The 21693-nt window shown below is 41.3% G+C and overlaps 1 protein-coding gene across 1 annotated transcript in view; it reads left to right on the forward strand.

Moving 5' to 3' along the window:
* The window catches only part of WWC3 (WWC family member 3), a 189068-nt gene that overhangs the window by 77330 nt on the left and 90045 nt on the right, over positions 1 to 21693 (forward strand). The window contains exons 3-5 of the mRNA XM_069761595.1: positions 924 to 1127; positions 10025 to 10101; positions 14296 to 14375. Of these exons, the coding sequence (XP_069617696.1) occupies positions 924 to 1127; positions 10025 to 10101; positions 14296 to 14375 (361 nt within the window). The remainder of the gene's footprint in view (positions 1 to 923; positions 1128 to 10024; positions 10102 to 14295; positions 14376 to 21693) is intronic.

The raw sequence follows: 21693 nt of genomic DNA on the forward strand, positions 1-21693 counted from the left end.
TTGTTCTAAATTACCTTTTCTTCCTTTCTTTATTAATTTTATTTCTGGAGATCCCTTTTAAAAGGAACCTGACTGTGGATACAAGCTTCCCATTTTTTGGGCAGCATGTATCAGACACTGGCTGCATGGTTTCAGCTAGTTACGATTGACTCTGTAACGCAGCGGCATTTCAGATGTATTGTAAGAGCCGGTAGGGACCAAACAATTGAGCGGCTAGTTGGACAGGTGGCTCTCCGGTGGCTTCTCCCTGCCTGCTACCCTTAGGTGACAGGTCCCACCATGTATGCCTGCATAGTGAGTGACCTGTCGCTCCATGGGAGCAGGCGAGGAGAAGCCACAAGGGACCCACCTGTACGACCAAAGCATTTCAGAGTCAGACATACCTGGCTGAAATACTACAGCCAGTATTTGATACATGGTAGCCCATGGATTAGGCAGCATGTATCAGCTGTCAGGTTCCTTTTAAGACTATGATTTCTCTATGGAATTTTTTACCTAGTGCATGTTCTGGTAAGAAACTTATCATGGTGTACATGTCACTGAACTGTAGAAAAAAAAATGTTGCTTATCTGGCAGTGCATAGACTGATCTGATGATCTTCTGTGATTAGACTGAGTAGAGCAAAAATATCAGATGCATCTAACAACGTAAAAAAAATCACTTTATTCCCAACAAATTAGTAAATGACAGTGCACTGAGTGTAATTCTTCATTGCCCAGTTTTCACAATTTGTCTGTGGTGCATCATCACGTCCAAGGTCAGGCACCTGAGGATTTCCATCCATCGAAGTCCAACATCACATATCATTGGATCAGTCTGAAATCAGTCACATGCTGACAATCTAATGAAATGTTTTCCTTTGGCATGTATTTCTAGCAATGCTCTCAGTTTAATATTTTGCATGTCTTCTTGTTGGCTTGAAGAAATCACACAAATTGAGGACCCTCGAGAGCAATGGAGAAGAGAACAAGAGCGGATGCTGAAGGAATATTTGGTCGTAGCCCAGGAGGCTCTTAATGCCAAAAAGGAGATTTATCAAATCAAGCAGCAGCGGTTCGAGTTGGCTCAGGAAGAATATCAGCAACTCCATGACCTTTGTGAGGATGACAATCGTTCCCATGCCAGTTGTGAGTACATAGATGGGCCCTGCCTCTTATATCTAGCACAGCTTTTCTGCAGAACACTTCTTCTCCATTAACGACAATGTTATAACGGAGTGTAAAGTATAAGCCAAAGCATACTTTCTAGTCTTGTAATATGGATCCACAGATGGTCTTTTAACCATGCCGATGAACTTTTGTTTTGTTATAGGCTGATGTATGATGTTTGGTCAAAATTGTGTTCATAGAAATACATATACTGTTATGCCTTTGTGTTGGTGTTTTGGGGTGTAATGGGAACTACATAAACTGTTTATGGGCACCTATTTTTTACCACAATAAAGTGTGTTTTTTAATTTACTATACATACTGGATGTTGGCAATATGCACACATACCAACATCCATGACGGATGCACCCTGTTCAGATTTCCGGAGAGTCAATGTGAGAAGCTAACTTTAAAGGAGTTCTCAACTACTCTTATGTTAATGACATATCCTAAGGTAAGTCGTCAAAATGAGACGTGGGGAGTCCAACACTCGGCTTCCCCAGTTAATAGCTGCTTTGGCAGTGGGCCAAACAGTGTGACAGTGCGATGATATTCTGCTCTTTACGTCATTTACATCTTCGTAGCATTAATATAGTGGCCGTAGTGGTTTAGAAAGATTAAAACTTCAGGCATGTTCCTTGTAATAGAATAGATGGGTATCATGACTGATGAATGTGTTAGAAATCTATATGAAAAGCTGAAGATTTTTCTAGTATATTTGTGCTTTCTGAGGGTTTTTCTAGGCGTGTACTATGGAGGACAGAGAATGAACTTCAATCCAATATTGCAGCCAGCATGCAGCCGGCGGGTAAGGAAAGGGTGAATCAAACACCCGAAAACCTCGCCCCTATGGCTGAAAATTGTTCCCTCCAAATTCAGGTGACAGAGTCCTTTTAAGTTCCCATGATGAGTTATTGGGGAGTTTTTGACGCTATGCATTTTTGCTACACCCAAAACGCGATATCTTTCATTTCCAGCAAAATTGATAGAAATCTCATGTCTGCACTGGGTTTTTTTTTACGCAGTGTCAACTGACCTGGAATTTGCAACAGAACAATTTCTCTGGCAGATATGCTGAGTTTTAGGTATGGATTTTCCCTATAGAATTGCATTAGATGCAGAGAATCCGCAGGTAAAAAAGACATACGAGTTAAAAACGCATGAAATCTGCACATTACTGTTTCAATAAATTTTGCCAACCTGAATACTGGGAAGTATCAAAAACAAAGCAACTTTATACCAAAAAAGAGCTAAAAACCGCAGCGTCAATCATGAAATAAAAGCATTCAAACACTTAATGAAAAAAAAACAACAATAACCTGATTTAGGTAATAGGTGCAGAAATGCTGCTGGAAAACTGCAACGTTAAAAACTAACCAAATACTCATCGTGGGAACATAGTCTCAGGGTATGTGTCCAAATTCAGGATTGCATCAGGATTTGGTCAGGATTTTTCATCAGTATTTGTAAGCCAAAACCAGGAGTGGGTGATAAATGCAAAAGTGGAGCATATGTTTATATTATACTTTTCCTCTAATTGTTCCACTCCTGGTTTTGGCTTACAAATACTGATGAAAAATCCTGACCAAATCCTGATGCAATCCTGAATGTGGACACATACCCTTAGTTTCCATGAGATCTGGCTCCACCTAAATCATATGTGTCACTATATTTCACAATACAGACTTCAATCATTATAACCTACGACTCTTAAAACTGATGTACTTTCTTTGTAAATCCAGTTCAGAGCAACTGTATAATCCCCCCAAAAATGACATTTTATGAGTCCAACTAAAGGCGCACTCGTAAAATGCTCATTTTTATTTTAGCCTGGGAAAGTTTTAAAAATATAATTCTAAAGTTTTAAAAATATTATGAAGCCATTCCAACACAGATGGGCACAGTAAGTATATCAGCCTCATCGGGTCTAACAGATCAGCTAATAAATGTATGTAGTATGTATTGAGAAATCTGGCAATCGATTTTTTTCTTTCTTTTACACATAGCACTTTTCCAGAAGAAGGTTGGACATATAGGACCTTGTGATGTATTCTTAGTTTATAGACTCGCCATATGCAATCAAATACAGAGCTGTACGTCCAATCATCATGTGTAATAGATCATAAAGTAATAAAGTGAATTTACTCTCCAAAACCTTATTTCTATTTCATAGACAACAGCGGCGTATTCACATGTAGCTTTAATGGTGCATCCAAAACCCGCAGCAATTTTGCTCTGTAGCTAGGAGCTACTGATTTAACAACAGCAGCATTTTGCTGCAAAACTGTATATGATCATAAGCCATATTTGCCATATGTTGGCCATAACTCAGAACTGTGGTTAATTATTTGCCGCAACATTAGCATGTCTCGTGAATGCACATTAATGATCACATTTCTTTTTCTTGCATGTCTCGTAGACTTCGTAGTCTGGTCGCTGTTTTCCACTCTTTAGATAAGAATGTCATCTGGCAGCGGCCTATGTGTGTAGGCCAAACCTAAGACAAAGCCTTTCTTTATATAAACTACTGCAACCCACATGTTTGTTCCCACTGCGCTGTGTGAGCTAGTGATGGCGCATACATAACTAAAAAGGTTAATATTTCATTGGAGTCGTTTTCAAACAAGCGGATTACAGAGCAGAGATTGCCTTAATGTTATCGCACTAGTGAAGAGTCGTCATTTCTTAAAAAGCTGTATATTATAGTTTATTCTTCTTCTCCTTGTGGAGGTTTTCCTGTAGTGAATCACAGCCACCCACATATCACACGTCTTCTTCTTGTGTTATATCAGTGGTAGCGCTCCATGGATGAAATGACCAGGGAAGGTGATGTCATGGGAGAATGTGGAGTAGTTTCAGTAGTTCTGAATTTATCTCTGTGCCTAATATTACCAAGCAGAACAAATTGTAGTAACTAACAACTCCACCCACAGATCCAGAATGATCTTTTTCTTATTATATCCAATTTGTCTGGATTATTTCAATAAAAAGATTCAAATTTTATGTTCAAAGGTTCATCAGAACTTCACCAATAGGGTGCAGTCTGACGGCCGTATAAATCCGAGTGACATAGGAACACTGTGCATGGACTGGCCGGTGGCTCTACTGACCCGAGCATGGCAGCTGCATAGGAATACATGACCCTGTCAGGCTCAGGTCGGGAGAGCCGCCGGCCAGTCCTGTACGGCCTTCCATTTCACTATGATTTATACAACCGTTTAAGTGCGTTCTTGCGTGATTTTGTAGTTTTTCAGTCTGATGCACACTAACATCACTCTCGCTATAGACTTGATGTATTTCTGCTCATTTTTTAGCACTTTGTAATATAATTGTCTATGCTTCATAATGCTTTTTTGAATCTCAAGTGCGTTATTCTTCTTACATTCAGTACAACTAGCAGAATCTTTTGATGGAACTGATCTGATCGTTCCTCATAGATCTTAGAAACACAGCTCTTCCAAACATTAAGAGACCACCACATCAAAACCCTTTCATGGGCAGTCCAATCTCCAGACCTGAACTCCATTGAAAACCTCTGGAATGTAATCAAGAGGAGGATGGATAGTCACAAGCCATCAAACAAAGAACTGCTTAAATTTTTGTGCCAGAAGCAGTGTGAAAGACTGGTGGAAAGCATGAGCATGCCAAGACGCATGAAAGCTGTTATTAAAAATCATGGTTATGCCACAAAATACTGATTTCTGAACTCTACCCGAGTTAAAGCATTAGTATTGTTGTTTCTAAATGATTATGAACTTGTTTTATTTCCATTATTTGAGGTCTGAAAGCACTTTTTTTTTTATTTTGACCATTTTTCTTTGTCAGAAAAAAACTACAAAATATATTGCTTGGAACTTCGGAGACATGTTGTCAGAAGTTTATAGAATAAAAGAACAATTTACATTTTACTCAGAAATATACCTATAAAGAGAAAAATCAGACAAACTGAACATTTTGCAGTGGTCTCTTTATTTTTGCCAGAGCTGTACACTGTGTGCAGAATTATTAGGCAAGTTGTATTTTAGAGGATTATTTTTATTATTGATCAACAACAATGTTCTCAATCAACCCAAAAGATCTCATAAATATCAAAGCTTAATCTTTTTGGAAGTTGAAGTGGTTTTTTTTTTTAGATTTGGCTATCTTAGGAGAATATGTTTGTGTAGGTAACTATTACTGTGCAAAATTATTAGGCAGCTTAATAAAAAACAAATATATTCCCATCTAACTTGTTTATTTTCACCAGGTAAACCAATATACCGTATATACTCGAGTATAAGCCGACCTCCCTAATTTTGCCACAAAAAACTGGGAAAACTTACTGACTCGAGTATAAGCCTAGGGGGGAAAATGCAGCAGCTACCGGTGAATTTCAAAAATTAAAATAGATGCTCCATATAAAGCTGTGCCACATATAATGCTCTGCACCGTTCAGTATGACCCCATAGATGCTCCATATATAAAGCTGTGCCACGTATAATGCTCTGCACCGTTCATTATGGCCCCATAGATGCTCGACATAAAGCTGTGCCATATAGAATGCATATATAATGCTCTGCACCGTTCATTATGGCCCCATAGATGCTCCACATAAAGTTGTGCCATATAGAATGCTCTGCACTGTTCATTATGGCCCCATAGATGCTCCACATAAAACTGTGCCATATAGAATGCTCTGCATCGTTCAGTATGGCCCCATTGATGCTCCACATAAAGCTGCCCCATATAGAATGCTCTGCACTGTTCAGTATGGCCCCATAGATGCTCCATATAAAGCTGTGTCCCATATAGCATGCTCTGCACCTTTATTTATGGCTCCATAGATGCTCCACATAAAGCTGCCCCATATAGAATGCTATGCACCGTTCATTATGGCCCCATAGATGCTCCACATAAAGCTGCCCCATATAGAATGCTATGCACCATTCATTATGGCCCCATAGACGCTCCATATAAATCTGTGCAATGTATAATGCTGCTGCAATAAAAAAAAAAAACAACATACTCACCTCTCTTGCTTGCAGCTCCTCAGCGTCCCGTCTCTGCATCTCTCCGCACTGACTGTTCAGGCAGAGGGTGGCGCGCACACTAGTACGTCATCGCGCCCTCTGACCTGAACAGTCACTGCAAGAGGACGCGAAGACGGAGCGGCGCCTGGCGGGTGGAACGCGGACAGGTAACTATGACATACTTACCTGCTCTTGGCGTCCCTGGCTCCTTCCCCCGGACAGCTGGTCTCCGGGTGCTGCAGCCTCTTCCTCTGTCAGCGGTCACCATTACCGCTCATTAGAGAAATGAATATGCAGCTCCACCCCTATGGGAGTGGAGTCCATATTCATAACTTTAATGAGCGGTACCATGTGACCGCTGAACAGGGGAAGAGCTGTGGCACCGAAGACCGTGGAACAGGGGAGCTCCAGGAGCGCCGGGACTAGGTGAGTATGCGACACGCTCTCTCCCCCTCTCCCGCCGACCCCACCGCCGACCGTGACTCGAGTATAAGCCGAGAGGGGAACTTTCAGCTCAAAAATTTGGGCTGAAAATCTCGGCTTATACTTGAGTATATACGGTAACTGCGCGAAATTTGGAAATAAACATTTCTGACATGCAAAAACAAAAATCCAAAAAATTAGTGACCAATATAGCCACCTTTCTTTATTATGACGCTCAACAGCCTTCGATCCATAGATTCTGTCAGTTACTTGATCTGTTTATGATCAACATTGCATGCAGCAGCCACCACAGCCTTCCAGACACTGTTCCGAGAGGTGTACTGTTTTGCCTCCCTGTAGATCTCACATTTTATGAGGGACCACAGGTTCTCTATGGGGTTCAGATCAGGTGAACAAGGGGGCCATGTCATTATTTTTTCTTCTTTGAGACCGTTACTGGCCAGCCACACTGTGGAGTAGTTGGAGGCATGTGATGGAGCATTGTCCTGCATGAAAATCATGTTTTTCTTGAACGATACCGACTTCTTCTTGCTTGAAGAAGTCGGTATTCCAGAAACTGGCAGTAGGTCTGGAAGTTGAGCTTCACTCCATCCTCAACCCGAAAAGGTCCCACAAGTTCATCTTTGATGATACCAGCCCATACCAGTACCCCACCTCCACCTTGCTGGCGTCTGAGTGGAGCTCTCTGCCCTTTACTGATCCAGCCTTTGGCCCATCCATCAGGCCCATCAAGAGTCACTCCCATTTCATCAGTCCATAAAACCTTTGAAAAGTCAGTCTTAAGATATTTCTTGGCCCAGTCTTGACGTTTTATCTTATGTTTCTTGTTCAAAGGTGGTCATTTTTCAGCCTTCCTTACCTTGGTCATGTCCCTGAGTTTTTGTTACTCCAATAATGTTGTAGCTCAGCTCTGAAATATGGCAAAACTGGTGGCAAATGGCATCTTGGCAGCTTCACGCTTGATTTTCCTCAATTCATGGGCAGTTATTTTGCACTTTTTTTGCCCAACACGCTTCTTGCGACCCTGTTGGCTATTTGCCATGAAACGCTTCATTGTTTGGTGATCACTCTTCAAAGGCTTGGCAATTTCAAGACTGCTGCATCCCTCTGCAAGACATCTCACAATTTTGGACTCTTCAGAGCCCGTCAAATCTCTCTTCTGACCCATTTTGCCAAAGGAAAGGAAGTTGCCTAATAATTAAGCACACCTTATATAGGGTTTTGATGTCATTAGACAACACCCCTCCTCATTACAGAGATGCACATCACCTGATTTACTTAATTGGTAGTTGGCTCTCAAGCCTGAACAGCTTGGAGTAGGACAACATGTATAAAAAGTATCATATGATCAAAATACAACTTGCCTAATAATTCTGCACACAGTGCAATATACTATTGTTTTTAAGGACTGAATATGGACCCTCATAGTTGAGGCCAACTACTTATGTGTGAATATGAATGGGCAACCTGAGTGTTACAAAACTGACCTCTGACCCTGGTAATTACCGGTATAATACTATTCCACTACAAAAAAATAAGTAGAGCATTAAAGCTACAGTAGGTTGCAGCAGGAAGTACTTTAAAAGGAACCTGTCACTAGATTCATGCTGCCCGAACTATAGGCAGCATGAATCAGACCCTGGGAGCATGATTGCAGCTAAGTATGTCTTTCTTGGTAACATTGCAATGTTTCAGGGAAGACCTGGTTTAAAACTCCAGCTGTGCACTATTAGGAGAGAACTTGCTAGCCTTGCACCGTCTCTGGCCTGGTTCTTCCCACTCAAGGTGATTGACAGGTCTCTTCCTTGTGTGTACATAGAGTTATCAGGGAAGAAATGAGGAATCCAGCTCAACGAGATAGTGAAAAAACTCTTTTCTTTATTCACTTGGAAAATGTGTTCAGTAGAGGATAAAAACATCAGCCATTACAAAGAATAAAATATAATATATATCGCATTTTATTCTTTGTAATGGCTGATGTTTTTATCCTCTACTGAACACATTTTCCAAGTGAATAAAGAAAAGAGTTTTTTCACTATCTCGTTGAGCTGGATTCCTCATTTCTTCCCTGACTTCTCCATGCCTTGACACAGCGGTTCCGTGCTCCGAGTTTCCAAGGATGTCGATCATGGTGAGCTGGACTTTGCTCTATTTTGTACATAGAGTTATACCTTTGACTCACCTGGGTTGGGGCGAGGAGAACTGCAGCGGACTAGTCAGGACTCTCCCTATAGTCTCCTGTTGGATTTTCAAACTATGTATTCTCTAAAAAATTCTCTGAAGCATTTCAGAGGAAAAACATACCTGGCTGCTTTCGTGAGATCATGCTCTTCTGATTCATGCTGCCTCTGGTTTGGCTAACATGAATCTAGTGACCCGTTCCCTTAAAAATTCAGTCCTGTCACAATATGTTGTATGTAGGATTAGATGGGGTTTTCACACTTAAGCCATCATCACATATCCTTGCATCGTACTTGACAAATTTTGATGATAGTCATCAAAGAGATTGTCAGTTTTGCATCACAAAAATCATATACAAGAAACCTTCCAGAAACACTGATTTCAGGTGATTTTTGTTTAATCTTGGGGATTTACAGACTCTTCAGAAAGTCCAGGAAGTCTCCCACATCCTTGAGTCATTATTACCTGTACCCAGGCTTGGACTGGCCTCCTGGGGAACAGGTGAATCCACCGGTGGGTCCCTGCACTTTACACAATACACTACATACACACCAAGCCACTATTTCATTGTTCATTCAATCATTCGTTAATTTAAAATACTTCCCAGTTTATTACATAGGAGCATAGGTAAACTTGTGAATGCAGGTATTGGAATAATTGCATGTAGTAGAAATTGGGCTCGGAGTCAATGTAACTGGTAGGCCCTAAGCACCCAAATCTGACACTGACTATGGTGTTGAGGAGTCCGGATGAAGTGATCGTCGAGCTTGCTCGCTGCTGGTTTTTACAACTCTAAGCCGAGTGACAGGATTTGTCTGGGAAACAGAAATATTACTGTATGCTATTTCTTTTTGTACTTTACATTATTACTGTGCAATGAGATAAACCAAAATTGCAGTAAAATTACTCTTCTAGAGGACTATACAGTATACAAAAATGGTTAGTATACTCTAATACATGAAATGTAATACTGGCCCAAATAGACCTATATTGTAAACTGTGTGTCATGTCATCGGTCTTGTGTATTCAATGCCTTTCTTGTGGAAAAAATGAAAGAACTCCCATAGTTAGGCAGGACAACATATTTGGGATCTGTCTAATAAAGATCTTTAAAAACTATTTTTCCCTCAAATTTTCCTGTCTCAAAGACCCACTTTGCAGTATTGTTAAATGTGTAACACATTATTCTATTACTGTCTTCATTATCACATTGTTATTAATAATGGCATTTTTTTCTTTCAGCTTTTTCAGGGTTTTCCACAAACACAAAATATGATCCACATCAAATCAAGGCTGAAATAGCAAGTCGGCGAGACAGGGTAATTGAAAATATTGCTTTCTTATAAAATAAAGGTGTTCTCTTTGTTGAAGAAAACGCTGACTATCATCTGTATGTTGTACTTGTGCCTATAATCTTAAAGGGATTGTCTAATCTTAAAGAAGCACTCCTCTCATCAAAATTTTTATCCTCTTAATATATTGCAATCATATTACATAATCCTGTGTACTTACAATTGCTCATTTTGCCTTTCTACCAAGCTAATTCTTCTCTTTTCCATTAGATCTATGATATCACGTGATTATAAACTGACTTGCTGAATCCTTCTAAGCTCTATGTAGAAACAGGAGGTCAATTTTCCCTGCACAAGTCATAAGTCACTGCAGACTATGGCAGCGGGAGGAGGGAGCAGCTGAGTCAGGAGTTCAAGAGAGGGATGGTTTCTGCAGGGACAAGAGACTTCCTATTTCTTCATGCAGCAGAGAACAGAAGAATTAGGGCAAAATGAGCCATAGTAAGTACACAGTGCTATAGAATATGGTGATTGTAATAAAATAAAAAAATAAAACTGATGGGAGTGCTTCTTTAACAAAGATTAAAACAATAAAACATTATTTTATCTTCTCAAGAACAGAGAGATTTTTAATGCTGTCATCTACAGTTTTTTGACTAGTGGCAGAACTGTAGAAAAAAGACTTGGAGCGCAGATCTAAAAATCATTCATTGATCGAATGCTGCTAGGCAAAAATTTACAAAACTGTACATGTGGTTCTTAGTTTACCATTCTGGTTAGGCTGTATGAAGCCCACTGCCACGTCACGGCGAGCCTCTCAGTGGGTCCCTAACTTTTATAGCCTTAACCTGGTGCCTGAGTCTCCATGACTCCAGGCCATACTGCCTCACAGGCATAAAGCAGCAACAATGGCCGCCACACAACACCAATACCAAGCAGCTTGTTGACTAGGTCCCTGGCCACTACTACAGTCTATCAGAGGATCAGAGGTAGCCAGGTTCCCAGACATGGAGTGGCAGACCATTTGCAGACTTTGTTTTGAGTTTGCAAACACAGCTCTGAAGATAGCTGGATTGCTGGTTGTGACCAGCTTTGGTTTCCTATTCTTTTGCATGTTTAGCACACTTAAATGTTTCAAATCACCAAACAAATTTAAATATTAGCCAAAGATAACACAACAAAACACAAACTGTAGTTTTTATTTGAAGGTATTTATTGTTAAGGGAAAAAGAAATCCAGCCCTACAGCGCCCTGTGTGAATAAATGATTGACCCATCCCAATTAAAATATACCGTAAATTGACTGTGGTTTATCTCATCTTTGGGAAGCGGAGTTCAATTTCCTTAGCCACACTTAGGCCTTATTACTGCGACCATCTCAATCAAGGAATCATTTAAATAGGAACTTCCTGACAAGTTGAAGTAGACCAGAAGGTCCTCAAAAGCTAGACGTCATACCGTGATCTAAGGACTTTCTGGAACAAATGAGGAACAAAGTAATTGAGATCTATCAGTCTGGAAAAGGTTATAAAGCCATTTCTAAAGCTTTGGGACTCCAGCAAACCACAGCGAGAGCAATTATCCACAAATGGCAAAAACATGGAACAGTGGTGAACCTTTCCAGGAGTGGGTGGCCTACTAAAATTCCCCCAGAGCGCAGCAACGACTCATCCAAGAGGTCACAAAAGACCCCACAACAAGATCCAAAGAACTACAGGTCCCACTTGCTTCAGTTAAGGTCAGTGTTCATAACTCCACCATAAGAAAGAGACTGGGAAAAATGGCCTGCATGGCAGAGTTCCAAGATGAAAACACCTGCTGAGCAATAAGAACATGAAGGCTCATCTCAGTTGTGCCACAAAACATCTTGATGATACCCAAGACTTTCAGGGGAAAACTCTGTGGACTGTCTTAACCAAAACTGAACTTTTTGGACGGTGTATGCCCCATTGCCTCTGGCATAGAAGTAACACAGCATTTTAGAAAAGGAACATCATACCAACAGTAAAATGTGGTGGTAGTGTTATGGTCTGGGGCTGTTTTTCTGCACCAGGACCTAGAAAACTTGCTGTGGTAAATGGAACCATGAATTCAGGCTTCTATCAGAAAAAGCCTAACTGATAATGTCCGGCCATCTGTTTGTGACCTCAAGCTGAAGCGCCCTTAGGTTATGCAGCAGGACAATGATCCAAAGCACTCTAGCAAGTCCACCTCTGAATGGCTTAAGAAAAAATAAATTAGGACTTTGGAGTGGCCTAGTCAAAGTCCTGACCTTAATCTGATTGAGATGCTATGGAATGACCTTAAAAAGGGCGTTCATGCTTGGAAACCCTCCATTGCTGAATTACAACAATTCTGCAAAGATGAGAGGGCCAAAATTCCTCCAGGGTGTTTTAAACGACTCATTGCCAGTTATCGTAAATGCTTGGTTGCACTTGCTGCTGCTACGGGTGGTCCAACCAGTTATAGAACTTAGGCGCAATCACGTTTTTACACAGGGTCCTGTAGGTTTGAATTTATTTTTCCCTTAATAATAAAGACCTTCATTTAAAAACTGCATTTTTTGATTACTTGTGTTGGCTTTGTCTAATATTGTTGTTTGGTGATCTGAAATAAACATGCAAAAGAATAGGAAACCAGGAAGGGTCAAACAACTGTAGATGTGCACAAATTAAATTCTGTTTGAGAATTTCACCTTGTTTCCCGTTTACCAAGGTTTTACCAAGGTTTTATTATTTCTGAACAGTTTGGATGTAAAAAAAAAAATAGGGACAGGCAATATTTTTTAGATACATTGGAAAAACATAATAAATCATTAATTGATGCAAATTTACTGCCCATAATTCTGATATGAAAAGATGAACTGCATTCACTGGACTGTAAAATGATGATGATTACAGTCATAAGAATCTGTGTAAACCTCACTCGGGAGCCACCTGCTTTCAGGCGTCCCTGAAGCAAATTCAGTCAGCCCTACCAGCACTATGAGCAGCCGTTGTAAGCATACCGGGCACTGACTGACAGCCGTCCGTGCAGTGCATCAGTGCAGAGTTGGCCATCAGTCAGTGTCGGGGCATTCTTACAGCCGCTGTGAGCGGTGACTGTAATGCTTTGGGCACGCCACACTTTCAGTACTGCTACTGGACACCTTTATAACACTATCAACCTACAGATTAACCCCATAAATGCAGGTTAATATCATTATCGGACTTGACAGGTTCCCTTTAAAGGACTGCCTCCAAATTTCTGGACTGTTGGTAACCCTCCCCCTCACCAGTAAAGGGAGGAGGTGAGGAAACATTGGACTCTTGGATACAATGCCTATGTCTCTGCTATATGCTTTCTTCTTGGCTATTAACTAAAAGTAACAATTGTATATGGCTACCAATCAAATAGGTGTGAGATACGCAAGGTAGAAGTACGGTATATATAAATAAAATACAACCTGTAATATAAATCTTTAAAATGTGTGGCCCTCTGTCTAATGAGATCAATGACCGTTCAAGACAAACAATCATAAAATCACATAGAAATCATCACAAGAGTATAGTCACCTATATCTAGGAGGAAATTGTCCACCTGCACAAAAAAGGGAGTTTGTATCAAAATAGTGTAAAGTCCCTTTAAGAGTGCATATATATGCAACTGTGTCACTGGGTATTGAGAACCCGGACACAGTATACCATGAACAAAAGCATTTTTCTTGCACAATAACGCTCTGTCTAGAAAAATATGACTTTATCTTGATATACAAGAATGTTATATACTGATATAAAGGAACAATCTGTCTTGCGTTCATAGGTTGGACTAGATCGTGTTCCAGTGTAGATGAGGATCCTAGTTGTCCAAAGAGGTGGGGGGGGGGCTAAATTCTTTGCCACACATTACCCAACCACAGAGGATTAAATGGGATCCATTTTAGAAAAGCCCCATATTGGTCCCGACGCGTTTAATTTTGCAAATCATCGGGGGAGATGCCATGGAGAGTCTTAAAATAGAACAAAGAGTGATGGGTACATGCCCATCCTATAATTTATATATACTTCTACCTTGTGTATCTCACACCTGAGACTCAATATTTTGTGTGGACTTCTTATTTTAGTATACTAGTAAAACGATATTCTGCCAGTTGAGAAAATCTTACTATGTCCAATAGTTTACAGCCATAAATGGAAAACAGACAATTATGAACTGTACTTTAACCATAGGTATCATTTCTTAGCTTTCTAGGTTAAAACGAGAGCTGACATTGATGAAGCAAGAACTTCAGTTCAAAGAGAAGGGAGTGGAGACTCTGCAAGAGTAAGTTAATTACAGGTCTTGATGTGAAGCTACAGAAGTGTCCACCCTTACCTTTCCTCAGACTTTTTACAATTCGATCATTCAATTTATTCTGTTGAAATTCTAGCAAGACCCTCGAGAGTCTACAATTCAGATCAGAGCCACTGGATTTACAGTAGAGACACATAAACAATTACCGAAAGAGTAGTGTGAAATGTTTTTTTTCTCAAAGTTAAAAAGGCTGAGGAAGGACACATATGTACATGTACTCTGGATTGCTCTAGTTTTTCATAGAAAAATATTTAGAATTGAGAGTCCTCCTCAGTGGTTGATACCGTTTAATGGCTAACTGAAAAGATGGTAACAAATTGCAAGCTATAGAGACTACACAGGTCTCTTCATCAGGCTTCTTGTCACCTGTCTTATCCATTTTTTTTTCTGTGCTAAGTTGTGCATAAATGTGTGATTCTTCAGGATTTCTATTAGTGGTTGCCTGATGAAGAGACCTGTGTAGTCTCGAAAGCTTGCAATTTGTTACCATCTTTTCAGTTAGCCATTAAACGGTATCAACCACTGAGGACTCTCAATTCTAAATATTTTCTATCTACTGGGTAACACGGTACCAAGATATATTGCTTTCCTGTGCACCTAATAACTTTACAGGCACACACACCTTTTTTTTTTTTTTTTAAATAAATAATAATAATCTTTATATAGCACTAACATGTTCCGCAGCGCTTTACAGTTTGCACATTTTATCATCACTGTCCCCGATGGGGCTCACAATCTAAATTCCCTATCAGTATGTCGTTGGAGTGTGGGAGGAAACTGGAGTACCCGGTGGAAACCCACGCAAATACGGGGAGAACATACACACTCCTTGCAGATGTTGTCCGAGATTAGAACCCAGGACCCCAGCTCCGCAAGGCTGCAGTGCTATCCACTGAGCCACCGTGGATCTTTATTGATATTTTCCAACAATTTTTTTTAACAAACGTAATACATAGCACAATGAAGGGAGGGGAATGTGAAGGGGAAGGGAAAAGAAGAAAGGGAAAAAAGAAAAACCAGACAGTCGTCACCTTAATCATAATACATACAAAGAAAATATATTTCTTTGGATGTCCTGACAATATAGTCATTTCTATTGCTCATGAAATAAACATGGTTTCCATCCCAAGGGATCCTCCTTGTTAAATAGAGCCCAGTCTATGTGCCATGACTCAGGTATCCCAGGGCAAAGGGCTCCTTCCCTTTCCATAACTCTAGGGGGCACCCTATCTATCCCTGTTCCCCGGATTACTTCTAATGGTGATGACGACGGGGCCACATACCTTTCTGAACTCCTGAACCATGCAGCAATGAAGCTAGCTCTGGCAATGCATGCTTGCCAGAGTCCAGTTTATATATCAGAGGGGAGTGGCCAAAAGTGAACAGCTGAGAGCTTAAATGCAGGTAAGCTTCCAAGAGCTCTCAACTGAGCAGATTAACCCCTGAACTGCTAGAAGTAACCTGCACCATTTAATATGAAGGAGAAGTGCTTCTAGTCAGTGCAGGAGTAGGAAAAATCAGACGGAGCGGTCTTCTGGCTCCTCTCTGTCATGGTAAACCCATGACAGTATACCCCCTTCTACGAGGGAGCTTCAGAACCTCAGGGCCGGATTTATCAGGGTGTACTGCGTGAAAAGACCGGATCAACCTGACTGCATGTACGTCAGATTCTGGTACCCACATCCTCACTCTTGACCGTAACCCTTCCAGTGTACCAGCAGGTCGCACACGGAGCTGTACGCCACTTATCGCCTCACCTGATTCATTAAGAAGTGTCTTGGTAGGGTACCAAGTGCCAAGCAAAAAAATTATATATTAACAAAATCACTATGGAAAATCACTAAATATGGAAAAAGTTGTATATAAAGGAAGTGCTTTGAACAGTGACAGAGAGGAGCCAAAAGACCGCACTGTCTTATTTTTTCCTACTCTGACTAGAAGCACTTCTCCAACAGTGCAGGGGTTAATCTGCTCAGTTGAGAGCTCCTGGAAGCTTACCTGCATTTAAGGCATATTCCCATCTGCAAGATCCTTACCCAATATGTAGTAGGTATAATAATAATAATATTAGCAAATACCTCCAATTAGAAATGTAGTATCGTTTTTCTGATTTGCGATGTCTCTTTCCTCATGTGCAAGCATTGCTGGATCTTGGGTATCCATGGTTACGTCCACTAATAAAGTGACAGATAGCTGGTTGCTTGTGGTCATAACCATGGATACCTAAGTTCCTGCAATGTCTGCGCATAAGCAAAGAGACACATAGCTAATCAGAAAAACTATACTACATTTTACCAGAAACTGAAGTGACTGATGAGCTAAGATAGAATCAACGATCTTAGCTATCTGAAATTCCAATTTTTCATCAACAATGATCAGAGATGGCAGTAGTGGCGATGCTCTACAGGACATGTTTTTTGAGTAGAGACCGGTGAAACACATTATGAATCCTAAAAAGTGGGCGTCAAAGCAAGGTGGAATGTTACAGGATTGACGAAGGCCACAATCTTATAAGGACCGATGAACCTGCGACCCAGTTTCCAAGAGGGAACCTTCAACTTAATGTTCCTCGAGTACAACCACACCATGTCTCCAAAACACAGGTCCGGACCAACCAAATGTCTCCGATCAGCCACACTCCTATATTTGGATACCATCTTCTTCAAATTATTAAGAACCCCTTGCCACACCCACATAATAGATGATGAAAACCCTTCCCCTTCAGGTATTCCTGAAGAATGATTCCTATTAAACGCCCGTATGCCCGAAGAACGGGGACTTACCAGTAGACTCATGACAATGGTTATTCACAGTGAATTGAGCTAGAGGTAAGTAAGTAACCCAAGCCTCCTGATTCTCAGATACAAAACACCTAAGATAAGTCTCAAAATTCTGGTTAACACTTTCAGTTTGCACATTAGACACTGGGTGAAACGCTGAAGAAAACAGATGGATTCCCAAATGAAGTCAAAACACCTTCCAAAATTTGGAAAAAATTGCACCCCCCGTTCAGAAATGATATCGGTAGGAATCCCATGACTTTTGGATATGGGATGGACCCCACTCCTTCTTAAAACCACCATAACTACTGTAAACCTAGGTACTAAAATAAATACACAAAACACATTATTTTGGTTGTCAAAATGGCCACAGCTTTTATTCAAATCACAGGATTAAATAATCACCGTAGGAGTCAGGTGGAGTGCTAGTACATTGGGATTCACAAGTACTGCGATATCCCCAGCTGTCTGACATACAGCACCAGGACAGACAGCCATAAAGGGGCGGCATGCACTGGCTTGCCATTCAAGCAGAGCCAGTAAACTTTTAGGGCACCAATGACCCTATTATCCTCATTTCTGTGCTTAACCACTGTGACCGCCCCTGATTGATGTTACCATTACAACGTCCTTGAGGCTGGCCATCAAAGCCGAGCCTGCTCACCACCATGAGGTTTTATATCCTCTATTAGTTAAAATGAGTCCACCTTAACTTGTCTGCAACTTCCACCTGACTCCTAAACCGCAAAGCCGTGACGGGTTATAAATTCGAAGTCTCATTTGACACTTTTTTCTTTAATAATTAAATCATTTTTGTAAACTTAAAAACTAGGAGTCCCTGCAAAAGCATTAATGGGACTAAACTTGGCAAACCCCCGACTCACAAAGAGTCATCCTACAGCGCTCAGGAGAGGAAAAAACCCCTGTGGAGGAAACCTCCAGGGAACCATGGCTGAAGGATTGCCCTTTTCTTGGGCTTAGAAGGTTACCGCAAATAATAACTCTTTATAGCCAATATACAATTGGACCTGGTACAAGATATACAATGACAAATTAAAAAATACATTAAAGCATTTATCATTATACAAGCAATAATTAAAAAGTTTAAGGACATAGATTATAAACAGGGCGGAAGGGCGGATAATGTTTCCTCCTGTCCATCCTGTGAGAGAAAGAGGAAGAGCCAGAGTTGCCTCCCCTATATAAGCCCCACCCTCCTCACAGTAATACACCAGGCACAAGCATCTAAACTTCCTCTTAACCCCTTAGTGACGGAGCCAAATTTTTGAAATCTGACCATTGTCACTTTATGTGGTAATAACTCTGCAACGCTTCAACAAATCCCAGTGATTTTGAGACCGTTTTTTCATGACACATTATACTTTATGATAATGATAAATTTAGGTCAATATGTTTTGTGTTTGTTTATAAAAAATATCAAAAATTTGAGAAAAATGTAAAAAAAAATTAGCAATTTTCAAAATTTGAATGATTATTGCTTTAATCCAGATGGTCATGCCACAGCAAACCATTAATAAATAACATTTCCCACATGTCGGCTTTACATCATCATCATTTGTAAAATGTTATTTTATTTTGTTAGCATTTTTGGAGGTTTAAAAATGTAGCAGCAATTTTTTTCATTTTTTCAAGGAAATTGACTAAATTTATTTTTTTAGGGACTTAGTCATGTTTGAAGTGACTTTAGGGGACTCATATATTGGGAAACCCCCAAATGTGATACCATTTTAAAAACAGCACCCCCCAACATATTGAAAACTGCTGTCAGGTAGTTTATTAACCCTTCAGATGCTTTACAGGAGTTAATGCAAAGTGGTATGACAGAAATGAAAATGTGTATTTTTACCACCTAAATGCCTCTAACTTCTGAACAGGTTACAACAACCATCAGATGCTAATGCTGCTATTTGGTCATGAATTGCCACGGCAAACATCAGGACCACAAAATCTTGATCTGAGGGCACCAATTGGGATAAAGAGGAAGCCTCCACACTCTGTTAACCATATATAATGATGTAGTCACTATTTACAGCAGCATCTAAGGGGTTAAACAGATTTGGATGGTGCAAACACTGATCTTGGCTGATACAGAAAGTTGTCAGCTATAGTGCACAGCCAACAGCTAATGGATTGTTACTTGTATGGGGAGGCTATTCTCTTTATATCTCAGGTCAGTTAAAAGACGTATTGGCTGTCATTAAGGGGTTAAAGTAACAACTCTCTTGTTTAAAATCTACACTGCAATACAAACAAAGGCTGCAGGAGTTCTCAGTCCACCCATCCCCAAGTCATGTCCACCTCCGTCTAGTCTCCGGTGGTTTCTTGTAAATCTAAAGGTACCGTCACACTTAGCGACGCTGCAGCGATACCGACAACGATCCGGATCGCTGCAGCGTCGCTGTTTGGTCGCTGGAGAGCTGTCACACAGACCACTCTCCAGCGACCAACGATGCCGGTAACCAGGGTAAACATCGGGTAACTAAGCGCAGGGCCGCGCTTAGTAACCCGATGTTTACCCTGGTTACCATCCTAAAAGTAAAAAAAACAAACACTACATACTTACCTACAGCCGTCTGTCCTCCATCGCTGTGCTCTGCACTCCTCCTGTACTGTCTGTGTGAGCACAGCGGCCGGAAAGCAGAGCGGTGACGTCACCGCTCTGCTTTCCGGCTGACCGACGCTCACAGCCAGTACAGGAGGAGAGCAGAGCACAGCGCTGGAGGACAGACGGCTGTAGGTAAGTATGTAGTGTTTGTTTTTTTTACTTTTAGGATGGTAACCAGGGTAAACATCGGGTTACTAAGCGTGGCCCTGCGCTTAGTTACCCGATGTTTACCCTGGTTACCAGTGAAGACATCGCTGAATCGGTGTCACACACGCCGATTCAGCGATGTCTGCGGGGAGTCCAGCGACCAAATAAAGTTCTGGACTTTCTTCCCCGACCAGCGACAGCACAGCAGGGGCCTGATCGCTGCTGCCTGTCACACTGGACGATATCGCTAGCGAGGACGCTGCAACGTCACGGATCGCTAGCTATATCGTCTAGTGTGACGGTACCTTTAAGGTACCTTTACACTAAACGACTTACCAACGATCACGACCAGCGATACGACCTGGCCGTGATCGTTGGTAAGTCGTTGTGTGGTTGCTGGGGAGCTGTCACACAGACAGCTCTCTCCAGCGACCAACGATCAGGGGAACGACTTCGGCATCGTTGAAACTGTCTTCAGCGATGCCGAAGTCCCCCTGCACCACCCGGGTAAGCAGGGTAAACATCGGGTTACTAAGTGCAGGGCCGCGCTTAGTAACCCGATATTTACCCTGGTTATCATTGTAAAAGTAAAAAAAAAAAAAAACACTACATACTCACATTCTGATATCTGTCACGTCCCTCGCCGGCGTCCACAGGGTTAAAACTGCTTTCGGCAAGAGCGCTGCTAATGTACGCGCTGCTGCCGAGAGCTTCCCTGCACTGACTGTGTCTGCGCCGGCAGTAACAGCGGTGACGTCACCGCTGTGCTCTGCTTTACGGCCGGCGCTGGCACAGTGGACGCCGGGGGACGTGACAGACATCAGAATGTGAGTATGTAGTGTTTTTTTTTTTTTTTTTTACTTTTACAATGGTAACCAGGGTAAATATCGGGTTACTAAGCGTGGCCCTGCGCTTAGTAACCCGATATTTACCCTGGTTACAAGTGAACACATCGCTGGATCGGCGTCACACACGCCGATCCAGCGATGACAGCGGGTGATCAGCGACCAAAAAAAGGTCCTGATCATTCCCCAACGACCAACGATCTCCCAGCAGGGGCCTGATCGTTGGTCACTGTCACACATAACGAGATCGTTAGCGGGATCGTTGCTACGTCACCAAAAGCGTGACGTTGCAACGATATCGTTAACCGATATCGTTATGTGTGACGGTACCTTTACTCACACAGGCTGGAGGAAAATTTGTGGTGTAAGGAAAGCCACTACTGATGAATTTGACGAATGTGGGGGCCACTCTCCAGCTCTGCCTGCTTTGTCATGAAGACACCAAAAGTAGCAACATTTAAAAATTGTGCAACTTTTCCGAGCTTTTTATGCTTGTTTTTTGCTGTAAAAGTTTTGATGAATGTGGGCCACATGTGTTTTATGTTCCTGTCTCATATGCATGTTTTACACGACAATTCAGGACTAACCTTAGTATGTCGGCAATTTCTATGTGTGGGGGTATGGCATGACTGTGGTGTAGGTAAGCCAAAACCCTGATTCTTCTACTGTTGCTCAATCTGACTTCAACTCGCACTCTCATGTCTCATGCCAGATATATCATGCTAAGCAGTAACAGATTTAGTAAAGTAGAATGATCAGGCATCAGACCAATGGAACATATGTTTCATATATGAAATTTCTCATGTACAGCACCATGGAATCAATGGTGCTATATAAATAAATAATAATAGTTAATTTATAAAAATTTGTGAAGTTTCCCAACTGAGAGT

Source organism: Ranitomeya imitator, chromosome 3, assembly GCF_032444005.1.
Source record: "Ranitomeya imitator isolate aRanImi1 chromosome 3, aRanImi1.pri, whole genome shotgun sequence".
Taxonomy (NCBI): Eukaryota; Metazoa; Chordata; class Amphibia; order Anura; family Dendrobatidae; genus Ranitomeya; species Ranitomeya imitator.